At 40.0% G+C, this 20085-nt stretch overlaps 2 protein-coding genes across 8 annotated transcripts in view; one reads left to right on the top strand and one right to left on the bottom strand.

Annotated features, from left to right (window-relative positions):
* Positions 1 to 20085, top strand: part of LOC133545526 (gastrula zinc finger protein XlCGF57.1-like) — a 403569-nt gene that overhangs the window by 283452 nt on the left and 100032 nt on the right. The window lies entirely within an intron of this gene.
* Positions 1 to 20085, bottom strand: part of LOC133545530 (zinc finger protein 135-like) — a 129988-nt gene that overhangs the window by 34196 nt on the left and 75707 nt on the right. The window contains exons 4-10 of one of the 4 annotated variants that reach the window (XM_061891204.1): positions 17616 to 17785; positions 13709 to 13858; positions 13529 to 13590; positions 4819 to 4905; positions 4597 to 4750; positions 4431 to 4538; positions 364 to 400 (exon numbers count right to left, since the gene is read on the bottom strand). The exons of the other annotated variants lie outside the window; for them this stretch is intronic. Coding sequence (XP_061747188.1) covers positions 364 to 400; positions 4431 to 4538; positions 4597 to 4750; positions 4819 to 4905; positions 13529 to 13590; positions 13709 to 13858; positions 17616 to 17785 — 768 coding nt within the window. The remainder of the gene's footprint in view (positions 1 to 363; positions 401 to 4430; positions 4539 to 4596; positions 4751 to 4818; positions 4906 to 13528; positions 13591 to 13708; positions 13859 to 17615; positions 17786 to 20085) is intronic. 4 annotated transcript variants of the gene reach the window in all.

Below are 20085 nucleotides of genomic sequence, written 5' to 3' on the forward strand. Positions count from 1 at the left end.
AAGTTGTCTAATCTCATGTTTCTAACATCATTAACTAGTAGTCTAGTCTCATGTTTTTAACATTAACAAGTTGTCCAGTCTAATGGATTATTAACTAGTAGTGTAGTCTAGTCTTGCGTTTCTAACATTATTACCTAGAAGTCCGGGCTTGTGTTTCTAACATGAGCATTTCAGTGTGGCCTCAGAAAACACTGGGCTCTCTAAGTACGGCCATGATGAACAGCGTTACCACACAGTAGCGTAGTAGGCCTAATTACTCATGAAAAACAAAGCAGCTGTAACATGACACAGTGATACTACACAGACAGTGCATAGTTATAGACTGCTGAGACACTCACTGCTTTATAACAATGAATATCTTACCTGCTGGGTTTCTCCACTTCCTCCTCTTCTTTTTGCCCTGCACACACAACACTTAGTCAACTGGCTGCACGTGTGTGTGTGTGTGTGTGTGTGTGTGTGTGCATTTGTACCCTTCTTGAGACATCAAGAAGAAAAAGTATTTTCATATGAGGAGGTGTGAACAAGTGATGACATAAATCATGGTCCCAATAACATTGCATCTGATAGAGAATGTCTCATTTGCACCCCTGCTGGTGACATCTATCAACATTAGGGTGGTCCCAAAAAGGAGGCATTTTTCTAATTGACTGTGTCGGTTTTAAAAGTGCTCCCCCTATGGTCAGCATATGAAATAACAAGTGTGTGTAAGACATTGATATGCACCCCATTTGGCCAAAATGTATTTTTAAAATTAATACATATGAATATAAAGACATACTGTAATAACTTGAAGTAAATATTGAAGATTAAAAAACAATTACAAACAAAAAATTAATAAATAAAAATGAAAGAACTAAAAGCAGTTTTTTTCTCACAATGTGTTGACTTTTTTCTTATAAAATTGGGTTGTTCTTGTAAAACAGTGACATTTTTTGAGTAAAATGACGACTTTTGTCATCATTTTGCCAAGTAAAATTCAGATTATTATTATGCTATTGCCAACATTTTAAAGTTTTCTTATAAAATTGAGACTTTTGTAGAATAAAATGACGACCTTTTTCCTAAAATTGCCAGAATGTTAAGCTTTTATTTCAAAATTGCGACTGTTTTTGAGTAAAATTCCAACTATTATCACAATATTGCACAAATGTTCACTTTTTCTTATAAAATGTTGACTTGTGTTGAGTAAAATGACGACTTTTATTATAATACTGCCAAAATTATAAGTTTTTCTTGGGAAATTGTGACCTTTTTCTTGTGAAATTCCAACTCATTTTTCACAACAAGCTTTTTACTACTTGCATAAAACATATATATTATTCATGTTGTAAATACACATCTTTATATATCTAGAAAGGGTGGTCCTAAAGAGGTAGGCAATTTTCACAGGGCTCAAGAAGGTATAACATACAATAATATGTGTAAGAAATTAAAATGAGCCCCCTTTGGCTAAAAATAATTAAAAACATAAAAATAAAATATGTATATGGAGACATACTGTAATAACGTGAAGTAAATAATGAAGATCAAAAACCAGTTACAAACAAAAAATAAATAAAAATAAACTAAAAGCAGTATTTCTCCCACAATGTGTCGACTTTTTTCTAATTGGGAACAGTATCTCATTTTCTTTCTGTTTCTGTAATATTGCAATATTTTCTCGTAAAATTATTACTTCTTTAATGTAAAATTATAACTTTTTAATACAAATTGGAGTCATTTGTCATATAAAGTTCTGACTTTTATCACAACATTGCTCATTTTTTGGTTGTTCTTGTAAAATAGGGATTTTTTTTAGTAAAATTATGACTTTTGTCATCTTTTTGCCAGGTAAAATTCTGATTAGTTTTATAATATTGCCAACATTTTAAAGTTTTCTTATAAAATTGTGACTTTTGTAGAATAAAATTACGACCCTTTTCATAAAATTGCCAAAATGTTAAGCTTTTCTTTTAAAATTGCGACTGTTTTTGAGTAAAATTCCAACTATTATCACAATATTGCACAAATATTCACTTTTTCTTGTAAAATGTTGACTTGTGTTGAGTAAAATGACGACTTTTATTATAATACCGCCAAAATTATGACTTTTGTCATAATTTTGCCAAGTAAAATTCCCATTATTATTATAATATTGCCAAAATGTTGAAGTTTTTTAATAAGATTGCGACGTTTGTTGAGTAAAATTATGACTCTTTTCATAAAATTGCCAAAATGTTACAGTTGTGATCAAAATTATTCAACCCCCACACAATTTTGGTGTTTTAGCAAGTTGGACATTTATTCCGTATTTTGTTTATAGTCATATTAAATAAAGATGTGTCAAATAGACAAATGCAACTTCAATTTTAACACTGTATTTTATACAAAAAAAGGACATTTTTCCTAATATCTCATTGACAAAATTATTCAACCCCCTGAGGATCATGCAGGGACAGCGTGGCGCACTGGAAGAGCGGCCGTGCGCAACCCGAGGGTCCCTGGTTCAATCCCCACCTAGTATCAACCTCGTCACGTCCGTTGTGTCCTGAGCAAGACACTTCACCCTTGCTCCTGATGGGTGCTGGTTAGCGCCTTGCATGGCAGCTCCCTCCATCAGTGTGTGAATGCGTGTGTGAATGGGTGAATGTGGAAGTAGTGTCAAAGCGCTTTGAGTACCTTGAAGGTAAAAAAGCGCTATACAAGTACAACCCATTTATCATAACTCTTAAGAACAGAATTTGAATAAGGTCTTTTCAATCAGGTGTTGAAAACACCTGTAGATGTGATTAGAACCATAACGAGCAACAATTAAACTGATTGAAAAAGACTGTGATGCTCAGCTTCTTGTAGATGGTCAATGGTGTATTTGCAACATGGTGAAGTCCAGGGAGTGGTCAAAGAAGTCAAGAGAGGAGGTAATTTCTCTTCATAAGAAAGGATATGGATATAAGAAAATAGCAAAGACATTACACATTCCAAGAGACACAGCTGGGAGCATAATTCACAAGTTTAAAGCTAAAGGCACAGTGGAAACACTACCTGGGCGTGGTAGAAAGAGGATGCTGTGTGCGTACAGTGGTGAAAAACCCCCGGGTAACAGCTGAGGAACTACAACAGGACATTGTAGAGGGGGGAACGCAGGTTTCGTCCCAGACAATAAGGCGCGCACTACGAGATGAAGGCCTCCATGCCAGAACTCCCAGGCGCACCCCACTTCTGACTACCAGGCACAAGGAAATAGACTCCAGTATGCCAAAAATCATCTGAACAAACCCCAAGGGTTTTGGGAAACTGTTCTATGTAGTGATGAGACAAAAGTGGAACTCTTTGGGCCTATGAATCAACGTTATGTCTGGAGGAGAAAAATGAAGCTTACAAAGAGAAGAACACCTTGCCTACTGTTAAGCATGGTGGGGGGTCAATCATGCTCTGGGGCTGTTTGTTTGCCTCAGGTACCGGGAATCTCCAGCACGTTCAAGGCATTATGAATTCTATTTCCTAGCAGGATATATTAGCTGCAAATGTCATGAAGTCAGTGAGGAAGCTGAGGCTTGGGAGACGTTGGACCTTCCAACAGGACAAGGATCCCAAGCATACCTCCAAATCAACAGAGTGGTTGCATAAGAAAGGCTGGAAGACTCTGGAGTGGCCTTCACAGCCTACAATCCTCTAGAAAAGCTGTGGTGGGACTTGAAGAAGGCAGTTGCAGCACGCAAGCCCAAGAATATGAATGAACTGGAGGCCTTTGCCCAAGAGGAATGGGCTAAAATACCTGTAGATGCTTGCAAGAAGCTTGTGTCCGCTTATGTATCACCTTTGAAGGATGTCATTACTGCCAAAGGCTGCTCTACTAAGTACTAAAGATGCATGGAACTAGGGGGTTGAATCATTTTGTCAATGAGATATTAAGAAAAATGTCCTTTTTTGGTATTTTGTCAAATACAGTGTTACAATTTAAGTTGCATTTGTCTATTTGACACATCTTTATTTGATATGACTATAAACAAAATACGGAATAAATGTCCAACTTGCTAAAACACCAAAATTGTGAGGGGGTTGAATAATTTTGATCACAACTGTAAACTTTTCTAGTAAAATTGCGACTGTTATTGAGTAAAATTCCAACTTTTATCATAATATTGCACAAATGTTTTGTTTTTCTTGTAAAATGTTGACTTGTGTTGAGTAAAATGATGACTTTTATCGTAATACTCCCACAATTCTAAGTTTTTCTTGTTGAATTGTGACCTTTTTCTTGTGAAATTCCAACAATGTTTTCACACACAAGCTTTTTTATATTTGCATGGTATGTATATATTGTTCTTTTTATACTGTAAATACAAATCTTTATATATCTAGAAAGGGTGGTCCTAAAGAGGTAGGCATTTTTCGGAGGTCTCAAGAAGGTATAAAATATGTTTGTGTGTGTTTGTTGGTGTACATACGTAGTTGTCTCGGAAAGACCATTGCGGGTACATGTTGGCATGGATTTGGTCGAGGCCATCGGCTTTTTGGAAATACTTCTCCTGCTCCAGTGGTGTCAGAGATTTCCACTGCAAAACATGGCACTGTCAGTACACAACTCCATGAAGATCAACAACAACAACAAACCATCTGGCCGAGGGCTTTGTTGACGGTGGCGCTGTCCTTGTTGAGGAACTTGGCCTTGACAATGGGACGCTGGTCCTTCATGAACAGCATGAAGGCGTTTGGAGGCTTCTTGATGTAAGGCCCGTCCTCGTTGTCCCCTGTCCTCTTCTTTCTCCTGCAACACACGGGGAAACAGCGTGAGTCGCCCCCGTGTGGACGTGGGAGGTAGTGCACCACAGTTACTTTGATGAGTTTGGAGGAGGGTTGGTAAAGAAGGTGGCAGGTTCCTCTCCAGGTTCCATCTCGAACAGCAGCTGACTGTTGCTACACCTACACACACACACACACACACACTACATGTTAGCAGGTATACAATATGATATATATATATATATATATATATACACACACACACAGTACAGGCCAAAAGTTTGGACACACCTTCTCATTCAATGTGTTTTCTTTACTTTCATGGCTATTTACTTTGTAGATCACTATTCACTAAAACAGGGGTAGGAAACCTGTGGCTCTAGAGCCAGATGTGGCTCTTTTGAGGACTGCATCTGGCTCTCGGATAAATCTGAGCTGACATTGCTTAACACGATAAGTAATGAAAAATTCCACTTGTAATCGCAGTGTTAAAAATAACGTTCAAAATATAAAACATTCTCATGCTTTTTTATGTTCAAGAAGTTGCATTAATGGTAAGAAGTAATTTATTTATTATTGGTTAGTGTGGGGCTTGCCCTCCTTGGGGTTCTTCAACCCACCAAGAGCCTGTTTTAGGGTTACAATATTGTTTGATTTTTTTTTTCTCTCAGTTGCTTTCCAGCAATTGTCTTTTTCTCTTTCGTCCTTACTCGTGCTCTGGCTCTATCAATCAATCCCGTCTCTCCTCCTGGCTGCTGCTTATAACAGAGCGACAGGTGATTAGATAACAAGGCCCAGGTGGGCCGTCTACGCACCTGTCGCTGATTTCGAGGCCGGTCCTGGCAACATCCCGCTATGCTGCAGGCCCGCAGGCCACGCCCCCTCCACAGTTAAATTCAGAATAACAGTGTTAATACAAAGAATAAGAGACCTATTATACTCTGGAAATGTTGGTCTTACTTAAAAATGCACACGTTGTGTTCAGTGTTAAAAAAAAATATTATATGGCTCTTAGGGAAATACATTTGAAAATATTTGGCTTCTTGGCTCTCTCAGCCAAAAAGGTTCCCGACCCCTGCACTAAAATATCATGCAAAAGCGCAGATTCCAACCATTGAAATATGTTGTATAGTTCAAGACTTACATCTTAAAGATCTAAAAAAAAAATGGGGGAATGTCCAGTGGCCCAGATTGAAAAGCTTGTGGCCCCGGGCCTTAATTTGTCCAGATCTGTTTTAAAGCATTTATCGGCCGATATTATCGGACATCTCTAAGTATTATTGATTTACGAACCCTTCACCGTACAAACGTTTAGCTTTACGAAGCGTGGATGGAATAGAAATATTCCACGTCTCCATGTACAAGTGTTTAATCCGTCCATGTTGTGTCCAGCAGCACGTGCTAATTGTTACTTGGTGCGCTTTTTACATGTTTTTAGCATTTTTAGCTATCTATCCCATTAATTTCAACCGCATTTGTGCGGTCCTCTCCAAGGTTTCTCTTCTTCTTTAAATTTATATAGCGCTTTTTTTCTAGTGACTCAAAGCGCTTTACATAGTGAACCCCAATATCTAAGTTACATTTAAACCAGTGTGGGTGGCACTGGGAGCAGGTGGGTAAAGTGTCTTGCCCAAGGACACAACGGCAGTGACTAGGATGGTGGAAGCGGGAATCGAACCTGCAACCCCTCAAGTTGCTGGCACGGCCACTCTACCAACCGAGCTATGCCGCCTCATAGTCATTCACATTGACGTCCCACCGGGTTGTGAGCTTTTCCTTGCCCTTATGTGGGGTCTGAACCGAGGATGTCGTTGTGGCTTGTGCAGCCCTTTGAGACATTTGTGATTTAGGGCTTTATAAATAATCATTGATGGATTGATTGCATCTTTTATTTTCTTTATGCTAATGGACATAAGGTTTTGGACTCCAAAAATAGTTTTCATATACAGAGATGGGAATGAAGATTTAAAATATCAGCTGAAAATGTTTTAATCCTAAAACACCACTTTGCCGAAGGCCGCACCCGAGTGCACATTGTGCACGCCTGCTAGGGGGATCTGGGGGCATGTCCCCCCAGAAAATTTTTGAAAACTATGTTAGCTTAGGGTCTATTTCCTGCTATTTTGAGTCAAAATCTAACAATATTCTCCTGACTAAAATTTCACATTTATTAGCAAATATTTTCATAAAAATGTATCATGTGATGAAATGTATGTATACAAGTTTACACATATATCAAGTGTTTGCACCCTTTTGGATTATAGACAAAAGTAGGCCTACAAATGGATTAACAAGAATTCAAAATACAAAAATTTTGAAATACATTAGACTAAAAACTTTCTTCCGGAAAATGGTGGCAGAGAGACAGTCATCACATGTCTTAACTAGACAATATTTTCTCATTCAAATCTATAATCTACATACAAGTTTAGGCCTACCCAGAATCACATTCTTTACAAAGACTGAAAGACAGCACCTTTTCTTTCAAATCACATGTCTCAAGACAATATTAACATTCTCATTCAAATCTATATTTAATATACAAGTTTATCCAAATATCTATTATTTCTAAATTCTGAAAGACAGTGTGGAAAGGGGCGTGTGTGCAGAGATCGGTCATGAAGCAGCTGACAGGTGAGTGGATAATCTCAGCTGGAACGAGTTATCTAATCACCTGTTCCTTTATTAGCAGCGCGAGAGACCTTGATGCGGGAGGAACACGGAAGAGACGCAAACAGGAGGCACAAGCGGGAGGAACGCAGAGTGATGGACAAACCCGATAAGGACTGATGATTGCAAGTACGGGCTGAAAAGTCCAAAAGACATTTGAGTATAACGAAAATATATTTGAGTGTAACGAAAAGATATTAAAAAAGTGTAATCGCTGCCTGGAGTGTGCCACCTTCCTGTGATCCATCAGAACCCAAGCACGAGTTTTGCTACAGACAGCACATTTTATTTCAAAATTATCACATCTATAAGGTGTGTTTCATACACAGTTAACACAACTTTTTCCTCTTAGCTGCCAAAGATGTTAGTCTTTCAACTGCTTTTCTCTTCTGAGTTTTCAGATGGGCAGTTCTGGCAACTTGTGCTGCCTTGTTTTGATTCCTCTTGAAGGTTGCTCTTGTTTCAAGAAGGTCATTCTGTTTACATAATTGGTGCTGCTTCTCCTCTTTCTGTTGTCTTTTCATTTATTTTTCTTTATGATGGCAACTAGCTGCTTTTTTAAAGTTTATAACTAGATTCGTATCTACAGATTCATGCTTGAAATCCTTCTTTTTGAAGTGTGTTACAGCTGTAGATCCTCTGGATTTCAAACCATACTTAACTGTTTATATAGCACTGAAGTTTTCAATCTTCATCCTACATGATCTAACATCTAAGAAGTCTCCCATGGTGTTGAATGATGATTCAAACCTAGCACCATGGAAACAGCTCATGGATGCCATGGCTATTCTTCCTAGAGCTAAGTACTTGTCCTTATTTACAACGTCTTTCCACCAGACGTCTATCCAGTCACCCTCCTCAGGCTCTCTAAAATTATCCACATGAAAGTTTTTGATTTCCCTTGGAAGGCTCTCTTGTTGGTCATTCAGCAGGAATGATTTCAACAATTCTCCCAATTTCTCCATTGCTCTGGCAGTCTCGCTGTGTCCTGTTGCACATGGGTCTAAGGAAGGCAATGCCTGCAAGACTGGATTGTCCAAGGGCAGTTTCTTCTGCAGATGTTGAGATCTTAAGACATAAGCAGAAGCTGCTCTCTTCATGAAATCAGTAATAATGATGTCCTTCTTGTGACTCATTTTGATGATGTCATCATTTCTCTTTCCTACAAACATCTGCTGTATGTCCAAAAATTGTCCTTTGTCGCTATTCAAATCCATTGACTTCAATTTATTCGCAGATTTGCCAATCAGACACTTAGGTTTTACAAAGCAAGACAGGAAATTCCTGAAGAGATCTTCTTGCTGTTCATGAAGGACATGGATGAGGGGTTCAGCAGACTGGAAAAGTAAGACATAGTCCTTCAGCAATGGTAGTACAGCCAGGTAGAAGTTGCTGATTAGCATCATCTTCTTGTTATGAACTATGATTTTGGCTGCAATCCTCTTTTTGCGTTTCATTCCATCATCTGTGAATTTCTTCTTTTCCAGTAATTGCCATATCTCCTTAATCCTCTTAATTGCCTTGCCCGTTATATTCTGGTCAGTAAGGATTCTTAGAGTGGGTTCCTTGTAGAGATCCTTATCTGATGTGTCCAAGAATGCAAAGTAGAACACCCTCATTGCAGGCATCATAGGCATTTTATTTCTACATCCATCAAAACACGAAAGCCATCTATGGTTGACAAAACGATCCGGCATTGTGAATTTGATTCCCAGTATCATGCAAATTTCCTCAAAGAACTGCTTGAGGTCAGATCATTATGAATATCAGACTGAAGATGTTTGATATAATTTTCAAACGGACTGCTGAATTTCTTGCAGGCGTTGTGAACATGGTGGCATGAGTCTCCATCTATCTGATTTTATTCTAATTTCAAGTCCATTCTTGCTGCCTCGCATGACGCTGCAAGAATCCATAAGAATGGAGACCACATTTGACCAAGGAATTTGATGCTTGCAAAATAATTCCTCAAGGACTGTCAGTAGACTTTGAGTGTCAACCTTCACTACTTCAATGGAGGCAAGCTGCTCCACAACAACAGATGACCTCTTCCTTGAATAGTAGCTGGCAAGGACAGCAAGGACACGCTTGTCATTATTACTGGTGCTCTCATCAATATTCAAGGTAAAAGGTGAAGTGCGAAGATCATGAATGGTCTCCTCCTGGAAGGTCTTCGCCAATCCAAATCTCATCTTGTATGAAGCAGTAGTTTTTTCTAAAGCCATGTGATTCATTGCCTTGGGATCCTTGGCCAACTATTTTGCTGTCTCAAGAAGGACTGCGGAAAATGACAGTGGCAGCGAATGCTCAGCGATAACTCCAAGGACCAAGGCCTAGAAAATGAACACAAGTTGAATCCAATGCACAAAAAGTTTAATTTGAAAAAGGAAAAATGTTCTTCAAAAAGCTAAATGAACACTTAGCGTCTAACAATCTATGTGAAACCTTTCAATCCGGTTTCAGGGCTAATCACTCTACTGAGACAGCCCTCGCAAAAATGACTAAGGATCTATTGCTAACGATGGATTCTGATGCGTCATTATGTTGCTGCTCCTCGATCTTAGCGCAGCTTTTGATACCGTCGATCATAATATTTTATCAAGGCGTATCAAAATACGAATTGGTATGTCAGACTTAGCCCTGTCTTGGTTTAACTCTTATTTTACTGACAGGGTGCAGTGCGTCTCCCATAACAGTGTGACCTCGGACTATGTTAAGGTAACGTGTGGAGTTCCCCAGGGTTCGGTCCTTGGCCCTGCACTCTTCAGCATCTACATGCTGCCGCTAGGTGACATCATACGCAAATACGGTGTTAGCTTTCACTGTTATGCTGATGACACCCAACTCTACATGCCCCTAAAGCTGACCAACACGCCGGAGAGTAGTCAGCTGGAGGCGTGTCTTAATGAAATTAAACAATGGATGTCAGCTAATTTTTTGCAACTCAACGCCAAAAAAACGGAAATGCTGATTATTGGTCCTGCTAGACACCGACCTCTATTTAATAATACAACTCTAACATTTGACAACCAAACAATTGAACAAAGCGACTCGGTAAAGAATCTGGGTATTATCTTCGACCCAACTCTCTCCTTTGAGTCACACATTAAAAGCGTTACTAAAACGGCCTTCTTTCATCTCCATAATATCACTAAAATTCGCTCCATTTTGTCCACTAAAGACGCCGAGATCATTATCCATGCGTTTATTACGTCTCGTCTCGATTACTGTAACGTATTATTTTCGGGTCTCCCCATGTCTAGCATTAAAAGATTACAGTTGGTACAAAATGCGGCTGCTAGACTTTTGACAAGAACAAGAAAGTTTGATCACATTACGCCTGTACTGGCTCACCTGCACTGGCTTCCTGTGCACTTAAGATGTGACTTTAAGGTTTTACTACTTACGTATAAAATACTACACGGTCTAGCTCCATCCTATCTTGCCGATTGTATTGTACCATATGTCCCGGCAAGAAATCTGCGTTCAAAGGACTCCGGCTTATTAGTGATTCCTAAAGCCCAAAAAAAGTCTGCGGGCTATAGAGCGTTTTCCGTTCGGGCTCCAGTACTCTGGAATGCCCTCCCGGTAACAGTTCGAGATGCTACCTCAGTAGAAGCATTTAAGTCTCACCTTAAAACTCATTTGTATACTCTAGCCTTTAAATAGACCTCCTTTTTAGACCAGTTGATCTGCCGCTTCTTTTCTTTTTCTCCTCTGTCCCCCACTCCCTTGTGGAGAGGGTCCGGTCCGATGACCATGGATGAAGTACTGGCTGTCCAGAGTCAAGACCCAGGATGGACCGCTCGTCGGGACCAAGGATGGACCGCTCGCCTGTGTATCGGTTGGGGACATCTCTACGATGCTGATCCGACTCCGCTTGGGATGGTTTCCTGTGGACGGGACTCTCGCTGCTGTCTTGGATCCGCTTTGAACTGAACTCTCGCGGCTGTGTTGGAGCCACTATGGACTGAACTTTCACAGTATCATGTTAGACCCGCTCGACATCCATTGCTTTTGGTTCTCATAGTCATCATTGTCACTGGCGTCCCACTGGGTGTGAGTTCTCCTTGCCCTTATGTGGGTTCTTCCGAGGATGTTGTAGTCGTAGTGGTTTGTACAGTCCTTTGAGACATTTGTGATTTAGGGCTATATAAATAAACATTGATTGATTGATTGAAAAAGATGCAAAGATCACTTTTTGAAAAATTCAATCAATAATTGAAAAAATATTATATAATAGAACAACTTACATGTTTGTCATGCTTTAAAAGTTTAGTTAACAACATGCTTTTCACACATACAATCTGTTATTTTGCAGAAAACATCATGCTGTATTGATTCATTCTGTACTAAACATGCAAGATATGTTTTATCTATTAATTTAAAGAATAAAACATCGTGTATTGTACCTCTGAATCGACTCGTCTGTCGTAGATTGGTGTGAGAGGAGCCGAGTCAGAGGTGGGAGGCTTCGATAGTTGATTTGAGGCTGCATTTGTGACGATGTTTGACTTCAGCTTGCAGGCAGATCCCAGTGAAAAATTACTTCTCCGTAAACTCACTTTACTTAGATGCCTTGCCGATTTGGCGTGGTCAAAGAGTGCCACCTTTCCCCGAGATCCATAGTTCACAATGTCCTGGCAATATAAGCACTGAGCACGTCCCGGTTCATCGCACTTTGCAATGAAATCGCTGATCAGTTCGTCTACTTCTACGATATTGTTGTTAATCTTCACCTTCAGTTTGATAGATATATCGAGCCATGCCCAGTTCCACTTAACGACATATTTCGCTAATGAAGCATTCCTATCTTCCATCCATCCATTTTCTACCGCTTATTCCCTTTCGGGGTCGCGGGGGGCGCTGGCGCCTATCTCAGCTACAATCGGGCGGAAGGCGGGGTACACCCTGGACAAGTCGCCACCTCATCACAGGGCCAACACAGATAGACAGACAACATTCACACACTAGGGCCAATTTAGTGTTGCCAATCAACCTATCCCCAGGTGCATGTCTTTGGAAGTGGGAGGAAGCCGGAGTACCCGGAGGGAACCCACGCATTCACGGGGAGAACATGCAAACTCCACACAGAAAGATCCCGAGCCTGGATTTGAACCCAGGACTGTAGGACCTTCGTATTGTGAGGCAGACGCACTAACCCCTCTGCCACCGTGTCTGAAACTGTTGAGAGCTACTGTGTTTTTCTTCCAGATTAGTCGCCGATAAACAACCAATATAAACAGAATACGAGTTCAGAAACGCTCACAATAATTGAGGATCAGGGACTAGATATGGTCGGCAAACGACGCATGCAGACGCCTATAACGGGCAATGTCATTGGTTGATGTTGTCAGCTGATAGTAGAGCTAGCCAATCTGGTGCCTTCACACATTGGCATCATATTTTTCACGGGAATTCTCTGCCTTGTACTGATAACTAGGTCAACGCAGAGACAAAAAACACGAGTACATAACCCCCCCTATCGGCGGCGCCAAAATCGGCGGAATTCCGCAGTTCGAGGAAAATTCCCATCCCTGCATATAACACAGAGAGACGTTGAAAAAGGTGTGTTTTCTTATTGTGCTCTGGCGCCATATTTAGGACGAATTCGCTCACTGCAGATCGCACATCTGTTTAGCGCCTTAAACCGGAAGCACAAGTGCCGTTCCCTCCTCCAGTTTTCCGTAGACTTTGACAAACTTTATTGATCCACAAGGGAAAAAATTGTTAATAGAGTTTCTACTCGTATGGTTTCTTTATTCATCAGCCCAAGCAACATTTGTTGGTTTTACAATAAAACTAAAACTATTCATACTTACTAAACCATCACATATTTGATAGTAGTGTTTTCATGCATTTTTTGGATTGTTTCAGTTTCACTAATTCTTCAGTAAATTCACCAAAATGTCACCGTGGAGTTATTGAGTCTGATTGGAGACTTTGCTTCCACAGATAGTGACTTCTGTTTTGTTTGATCTGCCGTTTTACTGCCTTGTTGCTGACGTTGCTTGGAAACAATTAAAGTACGTAAATAAACATTTGCAGAATCTTTTTGTGTAAATAACTCATTTCACAACGTATATATCTGCACTCCACAGTTCGGAAGATTTGATAATTCAGTGTTACTTACATAAGTCCAACAGGATTTTGGCCCATGACCTCCGGCTGAATCACCACAGGAACACAGCTGACCTGTTGATACATCGTTAAAGTCGCTACATGTCCACCAGGTGTCAGCATTTCACTCATGAAAAGTACAATTTTTTTAAGCTCCTTTACATGCATTTGTATTTATGAGTGAGGGTCTTACTGTCGGTGGAGGTGGAGGTAGCGCCAGCTGATTGACGGGCACCATTGAGGGTCTCACTGTTTGTGGCGGAGGCACCAGATGATTGACGGACGCCATTGGGGGTCTTACTGCTTGGGGAGGAGGGGCCAGATGACTGAAAGGCGCCATTATCTGAACGAGCAGATGTTAGGACAAACAAACAGCAGCAATATATTAGTGTTATAAAAACCTGCTCAACACCCTGTACACTCTGCAGTTAAGTGCACTATGTAGGCCAGGGGTTTCAAACTCGTTTTCACTTAGGGCCACATCGCAGTTATGGCTGCTCTCAAAGGGCCGATTGTTACAGTGAATAAATATATATATATATATACACATATATACATTAGTATTACACACTTGCCTATGTTATTTGTCTCTTTTTTCTACGTACAAATTGCTAGATAACGTACATGCTTTTAAAATCATAAGTCAAGAAAGCAAGCATTTTATTCTAACAAAAAAAATGTTTGGAATATATAGTATAGGCCAAAAGTTTGGACACACCTCCTCCTCATTCAATGTGTTTTCCTTATTTTCCTGACTATTTACATTGTAGATTGTCCCTGAAGGCATCACAACTATGAATGAACACATGTTTAGTTATGTACTTAACCAAAAAAGGTGAAATAACTGAAAACATGTATTGTATTGTAGTTTGTTCAAAATAGCCACCCTTTTTCTATGATTACTGTTTTGCACACTCTTGGCTCTCTCCATGAGCTTCAAGAGGTAGTCACCTGAAATGGTTTTCACTTCACAGGTGTGCTTGACGCTCATCGAGAGAATGCAAAGAGTGTGCAAAGCAGTAAGTGGCTATTTTGAAGAAACTAGAAAACAAATTACACCTTTTTTTGTTAAGCACATAACCCCACATGTGTTCATTCATAGTTGTGATGCCTTCAGGGACAATCTACAATGTAAATAGTCATGAAAATAAAGAAAACACATTGAATGGGGAGAAGGTGTGTGCAAACTTGTGGCCTGTACAGAATGCAGGCGTCCTGTTCATAAATTATTATTTAGCAAAAAGAAATGCTAAAAACAGACATAACCTGTATATTTCAAGACAACACTTCGTGTCAGCTTTGTGTTGTTATTAATTATTACAGGGGTTCATAAAACAACATTAAACATGTAAAGAAAAAGTGAAAAGACTTCACTGACACAAATGACTAATAGCACACAGTGTCACTAATAACACAAAGCGGACCTTAACTTTTGTCTTTAAATATATACATAATTTCAGTGTTAATCTTTTTTTTTTTATATATATCAACAAAATAAAACAATTTCAAAAGGCCCCACCCCCATACTTTGGCTTTTCATTGTGCGACTGTTGGTGGAAAAAGTTTGGACCCCCTCGCCCCTGAGTTATTAGCATCAAATTGACAGCTTTTTCCCCCTCAGAACATCATAAATCATCGCTATGTTTTTAATATTCTTACTGTTGTCCAACAATATGCACAAAAGCGGAGCTGCAGGCCACACTTTGGACACCCCTGTGTTAAGATAGTGTTTTTTTGGTCGGTCGGATGAACGTCAAGCTTAGAAAACATGCATTTTTTTCTGTCAAAATTGAAAGAACAAATGTTTTTATTAAAAAAAGATGAGGTACTTTATTGACGCACATTGTCGAGTTTGACACAGGTGATGTAGGCCAATTTATTCTGGGTACTACTTTACTATCACATCCCTTTTTTAACGTTTGCCACGTATTTAATCATAGTACCTACATATCTTTATAAAATGGATGGATGGATTGAAAGAACAAATGTTTTTATTAAAAAAAGATGAGGTACTTTATTGACGCACATTGTCGAGTTTGACACAGGTGATGTAGGCCAATTTATTCTGGGTACTACTTTACTATCAGATCCCTTTTTTAGCTTTTGCCACATATTTAATCATAGTACATATCTTTATAAAATGGATGGATGGATGGTGTACTCTTCAATTGTATAGGGAATCTTGAAAAACACCTAAAAGTCAACAACTCGAAAAATAAGCAGTGTAATAAGTGCTTACTTGACTGTTAATATGATGTACGTTAGTATCGCAGTTATTTTTGGCCCCAGTGAATACTATTCCATCTATCCATGTTCTACCGCTTATTCCCTTTGGGGTTGCAGGTGCCTATTTTAGCTACAATCGGGTGGAAGGCGGGATACACCCTGGACAAGTCGCCACCCCATCGCAGTTCCAACATAGATAGAACGACAACATTCACACTCACATTCCCACACTAGGGACCATTTAGTGTTGCCAATCAACCTATCCCCAGGTGCATGTCTTTGGAAGTGGGAGGAAGCCGGAGTACCCGGAGGGAACCCACGCAGTCACTCCACACAGAAAGATCCCGAGCCCGGGATTGAACCCAGGACTACTCGGGACCTTTGTATCGTGAGGCAGACGCACTAACCCCTCTCCCACCGTGAAGCCCATGAATACTATTATTACACAATTTTCACCCCACCCCCGAGTTATTAGTTTAAAATTCTCAGCTTTTCTTCCCCTTAGAAGAGTGGTGTCAAACTCAAATATAGAGCGGGCCAAAATTTAAAACTGAACAAAGCCGCGGGCCGAGGTTGAACAAATTAACCCCTTAATAGGGACCCAAACAAGTTTTGCATTGAATATTGACCAAGCAAGGCTTATGTAAGTTTATAGTGACATGCAAAATCCAGTTTCAAATAATAATAATTAAAAAATATCAATGGCATATCAAATAAAATAAAAACACAAATTTAATGCCTTTTTTCGGCGGCGGGTTTGAGTTGGGGCGGGGTTTGGTGGTATCGGAGGTGTACATTGTAGCATCCCGGAAGAGTTAGTGATGCAAGGGGTTCTGGGTATTTGTCCGGTTGTGTTTATGTTGTGTTACGGTGCGGATGTTCTCCCGAAATGTGTTTGTCATTCTTGTTTGCTGTGGGTTCACAGTGTGGCGCATATATGTAACAGTGTTAACCTTGTTTGTACGGCCACCCTCAGTGTGACCTGTATGGCTGTTGACCAAGTATGCCTTGCATACACTCGTGTGTGTGTGTATGAGCCGTATATATTATGTGAGTGGGCCGGCACGCTGTTTTTATGGAAGAAAAGCGGACGTGGCGACATGTAGAGAACGCCAAAACCAGTGCTTTTACGGCCCGCACCTAATATTATTGTCCGGGTGGAAATCAGGAGAAATTCGGGAGGGGCACTGAACTTCGGGAGTCTCCCGGGAAAATTGGGAGGGTTGACGAGTATGAGTATTAGCGGTGAATGTGGTGTTACAGCGGCGGGCCAACTCTAATGTTAAATTGATATTGCCTCAGGTGCCAAATGAAATTACACGGCGGGAATCATCGCTCTTTTTGAAATATCCTTACTGTTGTCCAACAATATGCACAAAACCGGAGCTGAGGGCCACACTTTGGACACCCCTGTGTTAAAATAGTGTTTTTTTGGGGTCAGTCGGATGATTGTCTAGCTTAGAAAACATGCATTATTCTTTCAACATTGAAAGGATTAATATTTTTTTATTAAAAAAGATGAGGTACTTTATTGAAGTACATTCTCAAGTTTGACACAGGTGATGTAGGCCAATCGATTCTGGGTACAACTCTACTATTAAATATTCACATCGCCTTTTTAACGTTTGCCACATATTTAACTATAGTACATCCATCCATCCTTCCTTTTTTGTAACGCTTGTCCCTTTCAGGGTCGCATATCCTTACAAAATGGATACCCTTCAACTGTACAGGGAATCTTAAAAAAGACTTAAAAGTGAACAAATCCAAAAATAATCAGTGTAATAAGTGTTTACTTGACTATTAATATGATGTACGTTCCTAATAAAGACTTTGCACCGTTACTTTGACAAAACGCGCATGTTCGAACGTACCTGTTCCCCGTGGTAGATGCAGTCTTCGAACCGACGACGGGGGCCAATTTCCGGCGAGATTTTGGGACTTAAGTCCTCGTCGATCAGTTCGGGGATCAAGTCCTTGGCGGCAAATGTAGTTGGGATGAGTTGAGTTGGCGTCGTCCGGCGAGGCTCGTCCGACCACTGGTCTGGCGACGGATTGTGTGTGGGAGTCAATTTAACGGACACCAAACAGTAACGGATTTATTTGCGCTTTGATACGTCATATACTGTATATTCATATAGCGCTTTTCTCTAGTGACTTAAAGGACTATACATAGTGAAACTCAAGATCTAAGTTACATTTAAACCAGTGTGGGTGGCACTGGGAGCAGGTTGGTAAAGTGACTTGCCCAAGGACACAACGGCAGTGATTGGGTTGGTAGAAGCGGGGATCGAACCTGGAACCCTAAAGTTGCTGGCACAGCCACTCCACCAACCGAGCTGTACCACCACCGTCTCAGTGAATTAGAATATTGTGATAAAGTCCTTTATATTCCGTAATGCAACTAAAAACATGACAATGCCATACATGCTGGATTCATTACACATCAACTGAAATATTGCAAGCCTTTTATTATTTTAATATTGCTGATTATGGCATACAGTTTTTTTACTTGGTCTGAGGAAATATTCAAATTTTTTGAGATAGGATTTTGGTTTTTTTTTAAGCTGAAAAAAAAATCGATATATTATCGAATCGTGACCCAAAGAATCGATATTGAATCGAATTGTGGGACACCTAAAGATTCGCAGCCCTAATGAACAATATATATATATATATATATATATATATATATATATATATATATATATATATATATACAGTGGGGCAAAAAAGTATTTAGTCAGCCACCGATTGTGCAAGTTCTCCCACTTAAAATGAAGACAGAGGTCTGTAATTTTCATCATAGGTACACTTCAACTGTGAGAGACAGAATGTGAAAAAAAAATCTAGGAATTCACATTGTAGGAATTTTAAAGAATTTATTTGTAAATTATGGTGGAAAATAAGTATTTGGTCAATAACAAAAATTCAACTCAATACTTTGTAATATAACCTTTGTTGGACATATAACAGAGGTCAAACGATACTATAGGTCTTTACCAGGTTTGCACACACAGTAGCTGTTATTTTTGCCCATTCCTCTATGCTAGGGGTGTAGCGGTACACAAAAATTTCGGTTTGGTACGTACCTCGATTTAGAGGTCACGGTTCGGTTCATTTTCGGTACAGTAAGAAAACAATAAAATATACATTTTTTGGGTATTTATTTACCAAATTTTTAAACAACGGCTTGATCCTTTTAATATTGGGAACACTATAATAATTCTGCCCACGTTAATCCACATTAAACTGCCTCAAGTTGTTGCTTTGATTAAATAAAATGACACACCTTTTCTTCTACATATAAAAAGTGCAACATTAAACAGTTTCAAGTCAACTCATCATGCTTAATTTATTACAGCATTGGGGAAGCCTGTAGTTATTTTCTATCATGTAAATGTTATATTTTTACCAACAAGTGATAGCAGGGACCCTGCCATTCAAAACTAGGCTGCTACATTACTAATGATTCATGTAACTATAGCTGAAAATTCATCCCTGACCACCATGGAGTTTATGTAGGCTTCATGATGCACTTAAATTATTTTATACACTATCAGAGACAGAAACTCTTCATTTAATATAATGTCCTTTTTTGCTGCTTCAACACACCTCAACACTGTCCGTAACACACGCACACACCGCAAAATGAGTTAACGTTTTGCTAAAAGCTAACTAGCCTTCACCTAAAGCCAGGACTGCGAGTGAGCTGAGCTGCAGTTTGTTTCTAGAAGGTCAACGGGCTCATAGTGATGTTTAGAAAGTAGTTGACTTAGAATATAGTTTGGGGAGAGTGCGTTGCTCCCCTGCTAAAGACCTATCTGCTCGACATCGACACTGAAGCCCTGACGACATGCGCTCTGAATATGCACTGCTTATTGGCTTTGTATGTAACCAATCAGATGGTTGTGTGGGTGGGACAATGCAGGGTGCTGTGTACAGACAGAGGTAGAATGGAGCGGCGCAGCTTGTTAAGACTTTAGCATAGGCGGCGACTTCATATGTTCGTGTTGAACTCGTTCGGTATTCCTCCGCACCGAACCGAAACCCCCGTACCGAAACGGTTCAATACAAATACATGTACCGTTACACCCCTACTCCATGCAGAGCTTCTCGAGAGCATTGATGTTTTGGGGCTTTCGCCGAGCAACACGGACTTTCAACTCCCTCCACAAATTTTCTATGGGGTTGAGGTCTGGAGAGTGGCTAGGCCACTCCAGGACTTTCAAATGCTTCTTACGGAGCCCCTCCTTCGTTGCCCGAGTGGTGTGTTTGCGGGAAGACCCAGCCACGTTTCATCTTCAAACCTCTCACTGATGGAAGGAGGTTTTGGCTTAAAAT

The sequence above is a fragment of the Nerophis ophidion genome, linkage group LG28, assembly GCF_033978795.1.
Source record: "Nerophis ophidion isolate RoL-2023_Sa linkage group LG28, RoL_Noph_v1.0, whole genome shotgun sequence".
In the NCBI taxonomy this organism is placed as follows: Eukaryota; Metazoa; Chordata; class Actinopteri; order Syngnathiformes; family Syngnathidae; genus Nerophis; species Nerophis ophidion.